The 10,935-nt window shown below is 45.9% G+C and overlaps 1 protein-coding gene across 1 annotated transcript; it reads right to left on the bottom strand.

The window, feature by feature from the left end:
• Positions 1–1,195: 1,195 nt before the first annotated feature.
• Positions 1,196–1,818, bottom strand: LOC101592064 (60S ribosomal protein L12). Its single transcript, XM_004636323.2, has one exon. It carries the CDS (start codon positions 1,732–1,734, stop codon positions 1,237–1,239), a length of 498 nt encoding a protein of 165 aa, XP_004636380.1. The 5' UTR covers positions 1,735–1,818; the 3' UTR covers positions 1,196–1,236.
• Positions 1,819–10,935: the final 9,117 nt, after the last annotated feature.

Raw genomic sequence — 10,935 nt, forward strand, 5'->3', positions numbered from 1 at the left:
GGCGGCAGTCGCGGCTGGGTGGGCTCGGCCTCCAGCGTTTTTTCAAAGGGCAGCAGCGTCCTTTGTGCACAAGGTGTGCTCACAGCCGCTGCTAACACGAGCACCAGCAGGTTGGTGTTGACACGTGGCGCGCGGGTCACACTGCGGCTGCGCAGTCTGTGTGTTCCACCCCCACCCCCCCCCACACACACACCTTGCCGTGTTTTGTTTTGTTTTTAGTAAATTTTAAAAATTATTTACTTATTTATTTGGTAGAGGGTCTCTCTACGCAGCTCGAACTCGTAGTGATCCTCCTGTTTCAAACTCCCTAGAGCTGGGATTACAGGCGTGTACCACCACCCCTGGACTCAGCAGCCGTGGTTCCATGGCGGGGCCAGCACAACGTGTGGCACCGGGGTTCGAACCCGGGTCCTTGCACTTGCCAGGCAGGCACTTAGACCGCTTGGGCTATCGCTCAGGCTCTGCCACATTTTTTTAAATTTTCAATTTTATCAAAGTTATACAAGCACAGTTTGAAAAGTGAACCCGCAGGGCATGACCGCCCTGGGCTGTATCCTACCTCCTCGGCGGGTGGAGGCAGGAGCCTCCGGGGCAAGTCTGAGGCCAGCGTGGACAGCTCAGCGAGACGGCCCCGGATAAAAAAGGAAAAGCACTGCAGCGGGGAGCTCGTGGTGGAGGGCTCACCCGGCGCGGGGCGCGGCCAGGCCTGGGCTCAAGCCCCGGATCCGTGGGAGCAGGAGGGAAACCAGAGGGAGCTGCTTCTGTGGGGCCTGTTAGGCCAGAGCGGTTCTCAGCCCCCTTCTTCCTACCCCAGCCCTGTTTCCCTTTCCCTAGAGGCACCACTTTCAACTTGTTTAATTCTTTTGGAATTTACTTATCTCGAAGTGACATATTTATGGCGGGACTTCCTGGAGTTTCGGTTTAGGCAGTATCTGTTGATTTCCCACTAAGAGAAATAAGAAGTTAGAGGCTTTTTTTTTAGTGCTTGCACCCTACACACACACACACACACACGCACGCACGCACGCACGCACGTACCCACGCACGCGCACACACGTTCTCCCCACCTGCCTGGCTTCCAATGTAATTCGAATTTAATTTTTTGCTAGATCCATAATGTACTTGTGATTATCAATGCAGCCAAAGCAAAACCTTTTAGTAGACTTTAGTTGTTCCTCCTTTCCAGCCTCTTTTTTTTTCAGATCATCTCTTTATTGATATATTTTCTTTTGCTTCTTAGCTAGCTGGACACTCAACAACGCCGTTGTTGATGTCATCTATGATGTCATGAGGGTGCCGGCTGTCCACGTTGCAGCCCACAGACTGGGCGGTCCCCAGGATCTCCTTAATGGTTCCGGAAAGTTCTCTGGCTAAAGACTGGTGCCGCATCTGTCGGGCAATGTTGACAATCTCATCAAAAGTGATATTTCCACTGTGTTTAATGTTTTTCTGCTTCTTTCTGTCTCTTGGTGGCTCCTTGAGGGCTTTGATGATCAGGGCAGAGGCAGAAGGCACCACCTCAATCTGAGCCTGTCTGTTCTGAATGGTCAGTTTCACCGTGATCCGCAGGCCCTTCCAGTCACCAGTTGCCTTGGCAATGTCATCCCCCACTTTTTTTGGAGACAGACCCAAGGGACCGATCTTGGGGGCCAGGGCAGACGTGGCGCCAACTTCACCACCGGTGCACCTCAGGTACACGACTTTAATCTCGTTGGGGTCGAACTTGGGCGGCATGCTGGAGGTGGCTGGTGTCGGATGAACCCGGATTCGGGACGACCGAAGAAAGTTGCACCTTAGCCTCCTCCTAGCCGAAAGCCGAAATCCAGCCTCTTTTTCTTTTACATTGTTTTCTCAGGCCCTTAGTTTCTAAAGTTTTATCACTGATCCCTCTTATCACCTAAACACTGCCCATCATCTAGATCTCAGTCTGCAAACGCCCTTCTTGGGAACGGTCGTTTGGAGCCTGCCTCCTGCTCTGGCACCCTGGGATCTCTCGTCACCTCCTGTCACCATCATGGGGGCCGGGGGGGATTCCCTGGCCTCTTTCCTGTGTTGGGCCGCTTGTTTCCTGGATCCCATGGTTTTTGTTCTGTGTTTTCTCCCCTTCCGTGTGTGTGTGTGTGTGTGTGTGTGTGTGACATACATCTACCAAGAGTTTCCTGAGAGTACACAGGACATAAGTTTCCAAAATCCTGCATGTCAGAAAGTGTTTCACACTGACAGTGGAGCACTAGGTAAGAAGCCTCTTTGCCTCAGAACCTCATTAGCACAGCGCTGTCCTATACCTTCCAACGCTGGAGGCCAAAGCCGTCTGGTTCCTGATGCTGATTTTTGCCGTGCAGGATTTCTCTGTCCCCAGTGTTAAGAAATTTACAATGATATTCTTGTTGCTCTGGTCACTCGGTGGCTCTTTGCTTCTTAAAATTCATGTCCTTTGGTTCTGGAGTGTTTGGTTTTGTTTTTTACTTTCTTTTGTTTTGTTTTGGAGACTCTTGTTATTTAGACATAGGGATGTCTATCTATTCCTTCCTATCCCTATGTCTGTCTTTGTTCTGCTTTCTGGGAAGTTTCTTCCATTTGTCTTCTCATCCTCCATACTTTTCTTCCCAAGAGCTTTTACTATTGACTTTATTCTTGAAATTAAAAATCCCTTTTAGTGATGGAGTTTTAGATGTATGAAAGTAGATGCCGGGGTTCAGCTCCCTGTTTTTGACCTACTATCTCTGTATGTGCAAGTTACTTCATAGTTCTGACTGCCATGCTATGGATTTGGAAGGTCCCCCTAAAGCCCACGCGCTAAAGGCTGGAGACTCAGCCCTCAGCGCTGTGAGCCCCAAGGGCTACTAGGCCCCTGTGTGGGGGGGGTGCCTTCCAAGGAGCCTGGCCTCTGGTCCCTTCCACTTTCTTTCTGTTGCTTCAGGGCTATAAAGTGAACAGGCTTCCTCTGCCAGGCACTCACATCGCAATGTACGGTGCCTCCGCAGGCCCAAAGTGATGCAGCTGCTTCTGAACCAGCACTTCTAAAACCATAAGCCAACATAAAACTTGCCTCTTTATGAACTGATTTTCTGCTGAAAGCCTGACTAACACACCGACCTTATTTTTCTAGCAAACCCTTCAAACTTCCATAATGATTTCATATGAGTTAAGACATTTGAATCTCACAGCTTAGTTATCTTGGGATCTCACTCAATCCTGTCAAGTGTCAGAGAGAAAACCTGATTCTGAAGAAGCTGATGCATCACCCCAGAAAACACTTGTTTCTACCAAAACTCACCAGAGGCACATGAGCTTTGGCTGATCCATAGTGTTAGTATTGAGGAGTTTTCACTCTTTAAAAAAGAGTGTTACTGAGGTGTAACTGACCGCTATAATTTAAACCAGCCTGTGGCAATATGGGGAGGATGTAGACCCTAGTGGAAGGAACGGGGACATTGGGGGCATGATTTTGAAGGGACTATTGGGACCCAGAACCCTTCTTCTCCCTTTGCTTCTGGGTCACCATGAAGCAAGCCACCTCCTGCACTGCACATTCCTGCCATGAGGTACTGTATCACCATGGGCCTAGAGCAATGTGGCCGAAGGACCACGCACAAGGATCTCAGAAACAATGAGCTAGAACAAACCTTTCCTCCTTTTTTTTTTTTTTTAAATTTAGTACAGGGTCTACGGGGTCTTGCTGCACAGATTGAACTTGCAGTAATCCTCCTGCTTGCAGCCTCCCAAGTACTTAGATTATAGACCTGCACCACCACTCCCAGTCTCAGTCCCTGTCTCAGCACACCCTGGGGACAGGGCCAGCATGGCACATCAGGGATCAAACCCTGTCCCTGGGCTATCTGGCCAGCCCCTTTCCTCCTTTTTTTTTTTTTTTTTTTTTTTTTTTTGGTTTTCTTTTTGATACAGTCTCATTGTGTAGTTCAGGTTGAACTTGAACTCACTTACATAGTCCAGGCTGACCTTGAACTCACAGCGATCCTGCTGCCTCAGTCTCCCAACAGCTGGGATCATAGGTGTGGGCCACCATGCACAGCTACAAACTTTTTCTCCTTATAAACTGATTTATCGTATTTGTCACAGAGATGGAAGTCCAGTACACTGACACAATAACCTGCATATGGTTAAAGTATATGACTTGATATACTTTGACACCTATATTCTCTCCTGCACCCATCATCGAAATCAAGATATTGATCATCCCCAAAGTTTCCTCGTGCCCCTTCATAATTTCAACCTTGTGTCTCCTTCCAGCCTAGTCCAGACAATGACTGATCTGCACTGTAAACAGAATCTAGCAGAATGATCTTTCCTTTGGGTGTTTGTTTTGTCTTTTGTCTTTTTGAGACAGGGTTTCACTATGCAGCTCAGGGTGGCCTTCAACTCACTTAGTTAACCCAGGCCTGCCTTGAACTCATAGTGACCCTCCTGCCTCAGCCTCCTGGGATTACAGATGTGCAGCACCATGGCCAGACTTTCTTTCTTTTTCTTTCTTTCTCTCTTTCTTTCTTCCTTCTTTTGAGACACAGTCTTGCTAAATCACTAAATTGCCCAAACTAGGGCCGGGGAGATCGCTCAGTAGTATAAGCGCTTCCCTGGCAAGCACAAGGGCCTGAGTTCAATCCCCGGTTCTGCCAAAATATAAATAAATAAAAATAAATAAATAAATACATTGCCCAGACTAGGCTCAAATTTTTAATCCTCCTGCCCCAGCCTCCCAGAGTGCTGGGATTATAGTTGTTTGCCACTACTCCCTGATCTCTTTTTTTTTTTTTTTTTTTTTTTTTTTTTGGCGGTACTGGGGATTGAACTCAGGACCCTGTGCTTGCCAGGCATGTGCTTATTCTACTAAGCTATCTCCCTGGCCCCCCAACATGTGTTCAGCAGGCTGCTTTGGAGGCCACAGCTGCCCATTCCGGTGCCTGCGTCAGTCCCTTCATGCTGCTCATCTTTCCCGCAGCAGCCCCAGGAGCGTGGTCTTCTCTCCATCGGAACCTAATCTCAGCGAAGCACTGATTTACTCCATTCATACTGAGGTGGCTGACACTTATTTTGTTATTTAATTTATGGATTTTGCAGTGCTGGGATTGAACTGAGGGCCTCATGCATGCTAGGCAAGCACTCTACCCCAAAGCCCTATTCCCAGCCCCCGACTATGGTTGCGTGTGTATAACTTGTGCATCTTGATGTGTCGTTTGTACAGTGTTATAGAAGACAAAAACCTACATTTGACTTTTGCCAGAGAAATAAAGCTCTCATGATGGATTTCCAAGCGCAAACAGACGGGTTTGAAAGAGCTTCTTACACAAGGGTGTCCCTGAACCTCTGGAATCACACCATAGTGAGAGTCTCACAGAAGCCTGACCTTGTCTGCAGGCACGCAGAATAAATTGAAATCCCCTCTCGTCCCATTCACAAGTTTGGTTTCCTGAACTGCTGGCTATGTAAGAGCTAAGAAAAGAACTCGGTGGCCTTCCGTCCTTTGGGGCTATTTGGCAGAGAAAACAATCCTGTGTAGATAAAAGGTCACCTAGGTGGAAAGTTTAGCTCTTACATCTCTGATCTGAGTGAAAGGAGGCCCCAGAGGTGGCCCAGAGCGCCAGACTGAAGTCCAAAGTCACGGTGGCCGAAGACCACAGGTGGAGAGCCCAGCGCAGTAGCTGGGCTCAGGAGGCGCCTGGCTCACCTCATTTCTCTTCTTACTCATTTTCCTATTTAATCTCCTTAACAGCTCTGTGAAGCAAGGAGCGGGAAATATTGCTCAATCATAAAATGAGAAAAGAGAGGTAGCAGGACCCACTCCCCCTCAGAGCCTTTCTCAGGCTCAGCACCGTCCCCCAGCTGCAGGCCACGCGCCTGCCACCTCAGGGAGTGTGGCAGTGTGAAGCCTCCCACCGCAGTGGAGAGGCAAGGTGGGAGCGGAGCCCCCAGACCCTCACACTCCTTTGTGGGAAACCAGCAGTAAGGACTGAGACCTGGTGGACCTTCTGTGCTGACACCACAGAGGGGACAGCAAGCCCTTTCCCTCTTGGCAATGTGTGGGAGTGCGGGTGCACTGCAAGTTCCAGAGAAATCAACAGCTGGGATCTCGTTTAGCAAAATACCTGGTGCCCTTTGCAAGTAAAGAGAATCAGATGAGTTTCCCATTAACCTAACTGCTTGCTTCCTGGCCTCCACCGAACACACAAGCAAAGAGAGCCGGGCGCTTCGGGCTCTTTGCCCACTCGAGGCAGAGGGCCTCTCCTTCAACATTATCTCTGTGCCTTGTCTTTACTCTTGGCTAGGCGTTCTTAGCAGGTTGAGTGTCAGCACTCCTGACCATTGTCCCTCCCTCCGCAGTCCTGTGTGACCTGTCCCCCAGTTATCCATTGTTCTCCAGGGCCCTGCTTGGAAACACACGGAGCTTGGAAGGGAAGGGCGAATGGAATGGTCGCAGCAGATGTACTCTTTGTGATAAGAGGACCTGCTCAACCCTGAGCTGGGCGAGAGGGCAGGCCCAGCTAGAAGATGGGCCAAGGACGGCCCTTCACATCATGGGCCTCACAGGTCCTGAACTGAGGGCGTTGTAGACAACTCAGGGAAGACTTGCTGGGGCCTAGGACAAGGGAAGGAACACGGGGAAGAGACTTGACAGACAAAACCGGCCAACTTCAGTGTTTTGTCAGTGCTGGCCGTTGCTGCCTCCAGGGACGACCCCACCGAGCCTGCCTGCTGGTCTGTCAGTGCCAGAGAACTCAGTGACATCAAACCTGTGAACCAGAAAAGGCAGGAAAAGGGAGCAAAGCTCTCAGAGTTCTGCGGCTGGGGTGAAGCCAGTGTCCGCCTTCACCACCACTGTCAAAACAAATTACTTACAAATTGAACATCCCATAATCCTCTTAGCAGGAAGGCAGGTATGTAATCATCCTGATGATAATAGAAAAGTAATCATTTTTCATGTGTTTAATACCTTGCTAGTTTATTATCCTTTATTTCATCTGATTCATTAGGGAGCTCACACAGTAGCCCGGGAGAAGTTGACATTTAACAGACGAGCAAACTTTGGTACAGGGTGTGTGCCTTATTCAACATAACCCATGTAGTGGTGAAGCCAGGTTGAAGCACTTCACAAGCCTGAAGGGGTTGTAGAAGCTCAGTGCAGAGCTGTCCTGGGATACCTGACAGGCTGGGAAGTGATCCAGCCTCTATTTGCCATGTTTTGAGAGTATTGGTGGTCCTGTGATTCAAGAGGTTGAAGACCAAGGTTCTAATTCTAATTCTGTCACCAAACTGTTATACAAACTTCAACCTCGTCAGGCCTTGTTTTTCTCATCTATAATGTCAGAAATAAAACGATCCAGGGATGTTTTAGAAGGAAGCAGCATTGGGGCTGGGGAGCAAGCTTGGTGGTTCAAGCGCCTGCTTAGCAAGCACAAGGACCCAGGTTCAATCCCCAGTACCACATGCTGTGCCAGCCACTGAAACCGGGTATGGTAGCACATGCCTATAATCCCAGGGTTAGGGAAGCTGGGACAGGAGGATTATTGTGAGTCTGAGCTGCGCACTAGATAGCAAGACTCTCTACCATAATAAAAAAAAAAGATTAAAAGAAGGAAGCAGGCCAAGGAGCTAGCTCAGTGGGATAAGTGCTTGCCTGGCAAGCTCAAGGTCCTGAGTTTTTTGGTACCATCAAAAATAAATAAATAAATAAAAATAAAAGAAGGAAGAAGCATTTAAATTATACAAGTAAAAATTGTTGAGCTAAAGTGGGCCTGTTGTGTATATCTATAATCCCAGCACCCTGGAAGGCTGAGACAGGAGGATTACAAGTTTGAGCTCAGTCTGGGCAATTTAGTGACTTAGCTAGACCCTGTTTGAAGAAAAAAAAATAATTTTAAAAAAAGGCTGGGGAAATAGCTCAGTGCAAAGGTTCTAGACTTCATTGTCAGTATCACAAAAGAAGTGGATTAAAAATAAGGAAAAGGACAGTAACTGTGAGTGTGGCACAACAGGTAGAAATTCAAAGCTAATCTGGAGATAGAAAAATCTAACTTGGAGTGTAGAACAAGTACTGATGCATCAAGTTCATTCATTTTGTCTTCTGCATGACAGTGAATGGAAGGAGTCAAACACAGTTTACATGACCGTTCCATCTCTCTCTTTTTTTTTGTTTGGTGGAACTGGGGATTGAACTCAGGCCTTTGAGCTTGCCAGGCAAGTGCTTATTCTACTGAGCCATCTCCCCAGCCCATTTTTAGTATTATTCATGATGAATATCTCTATGTTGGTTTTTTTTTTTTTGTTTTTTGTTTTTTTTTTTCAGTACTGGAAATTTAACTCAAAGCCTCCTGCATGCTAGACAGGTGCACTACTCTGAGCTACATCCACAGGTCCTTTTATTTTCATTTATTTATTTATTTGTATTTTAGGGAAGGGTCTACAGGTTCTCACTACTAGATCAGACTTGTAGTGATCTGCCTATTTACAGCCTCCCAAGAGCTTTGATTACAGGTACATGCCACCATGCCCCATTTTAATTGCTGTCTCAGTGCGCCCTGGGAGCGAGGCTGGCACGGCAGGCCCAGGGATCGAACCCCCAGTCCCTACACCTGCTCGCAAGCGCTTTGATCCGCTGAGCTATTTGGCCAGCCCTGGCTTTTTACTTTTTAAGACACAATTCCACTGAGATGTCCAGACTGGCCTCAGCCTCTAGCAGCTAGAATTTTGCCTGCATTTAAAAAAACACAGTCTGTGTGTGACTTGATTGAAGATTGAGATTAGCAATGGAAAATGCCAGGTCACGGATATCACATCCTCAGTTTTACTAGGTGTTGGTTATTTCTTGTTTCCTATATTCCCACTAACACTCGTTGCCAACTAATTCACCGACTGTGAAATATATTTTACTTCTCGAATAGTCAGAGTTTCATTTCTTTTCATGTTTATTAGTTATTTAGGTTTCTCTCCTGTAACGTACCAGATCATATCTTTGCCTGTTTGTCTGATGCTATTTCCTTTCACTGGAGTTATATTTCATGAACACTAATTCTTTTTTTGATGTTACGCTTTACAGAGAACCCTCTCCGAGTCTGTCTTGTCTTTGCATGTTCTTTCTATAGCTTTCTTGTTAAGAAAAAACTTTAAATTATGATTAGTCAAAAGCAAACAAAAATCTGTCATGTCCAGAGACCATGAAGACGCCCCTCCCCAAGATGAACCTAGAGCTTCACGCCAATCTTTGTAAAGTTTTGTTTGTTTTTTTTGTTCATTTGCTTTTGAGACAGGGTCTTGCTAAATTGCTAAGGCTGGACTTGAACTTTTGATCCTCCCCCCTCAGCCCTCCAGAGTGCTGGGATTAAAGTGTGGGCCACCAAGCCTGGCATGTAGATATTATCTTATATTTTTCTAAAGTATTAAAATTCTTTGTTTTACCTTTATTTTGTTTTCAATTTATTTCTTACAGAAAACCTGCACTATTTGATGACTGCTCCATCCGTTTTCTGTGGATCAGAACCTGACCTCTCACACGCCCTCCACTCCCACATGAGGTTTGCTTCGGTCCTGCTGTCCCCTTCTGTCCTCTTCACTTGCTGTCAGCTTATTTCTGCACTGCACTGTGGTAGTGACAATGACTTTATTCTTTAGACAACTGTTCCGGTGAATCTTCCCATTCTCCAAAAGGAACAGAATCATTGTACCTTTTCTTGATACTTTTTCTCTTCAAATGACTTTTGGAATTCACATTACAAAGTCTGTGAAAAAATACATATTTTAAGAGATTATACTTGATTTTTAGGTTGATATGGGATTAATTACCAGTTTTATAATGTCAGTTCTTCATATCTATGAATATGGTGTATCCTTTATTTATCTGAGTTTCAGTCTTTGCATGTATATGTGGTGTTGAGGATTGAACCCAGGGCCTTGAGTACACTACACGTGCACTCTACCACTGAGCTGCACTCTCATCCCTCCGTCTTCTTTTCATGCATATATTCATTAGGTTCATTTGTAGGCCCCTTGCTTTTGTTGTATTATAAAGCATACATTTTAAGTGTTGGGTTTCTTCTGTTTTGCTTTTGTTTTTGTTTGTTTGTTTGGTGGAACAGGGGATTGAAGTCAGGTCCCTGTGCTTGCCAGGCAAGCTCTTATTCTACTGAGCCATCTCTCTGGCCCCTGCTTTTTTTTTTTTTTTTTTTTTTGAGACATTGTTTCACTATGCAGTTCAGGATGTCCTTAAATTCACTTCATAGACCAGGGTGGCCTCAAACTCACTTTGTAGCCCAGGCTAGTCTTGAACTCTCAGTGATCCTCCTGCCTCAGCCTTCCTAGTGCTGGGATTAAAGGTGAGCACCACCACATCTGGTCTGCTGGTATATAAAAATGTTGTTGATTTTTTTAATATTGATCTTATAGCCAACCATCTTGGAATTAATCACATTAATTCCAATAATACTTCAAAGAAAAAAAAAATTTTTAAATTTTTCTGTGTAGGCATATAGTTTAGTTGTGGATAATGTCACTTTATTTCCTTTCCTGGCCTTGTATCTTTTTTTTTTTTTTTTTTGGAACCAGGGATTGAACTCAGGTCCTTGCACTTGCCAGGGAAGTGCTTATTCCACTGAGCCATCTCCCCAGCCCGTTGTATCTTTTCTTTTTCTTGTCTCATTATGAGCTCTAGGACCCTTAGTATTACTATACTAGTGGGTTTGGTCTTGATTAAAAGGAGAAGACTTCTAATATTTCACCATTGAACATAGTGTTTGTTACTGGTTCTTTACATATATCCTTTATTAGATTATGAAAATATGTGTATGTTTCTAGTTTGTTAAACATTTTTACTTTGAATGGGTGTTCAATTTAAGAATTAGAATCAATATGGCCCTGGAATGGGTCCTGCATCCCCACTTCTCACAGGCTAGGAAATGGCAGCTCAGAGAGGGATTTATGTGTTTTTAG

Source organism: Octodon degus, unplaced genomic scaffold (assembly GCF_000260255.1).
Source record: "Octodon degus isolate 3935 unplaced genomic scaffold, OctDeg1.0 scaffold00079, whole genome shotgun sequence".
NCBI classification, from domain to species: Eukaryota; Metazoa; Chordata; class Mammalia; order Rodentia; family Octodontidae; genus Octodon; species Octodon degus.

Excerpts from the sequence above, each read along its gene's own strand:
- LOC101592064 (XM_004636323.2), bottom strand. The coding sequence starts at position 1,734 with ATGCCGCCCAAGTTCGACCCCAACGAGATTAAAGTCGTGTACCTGAGG.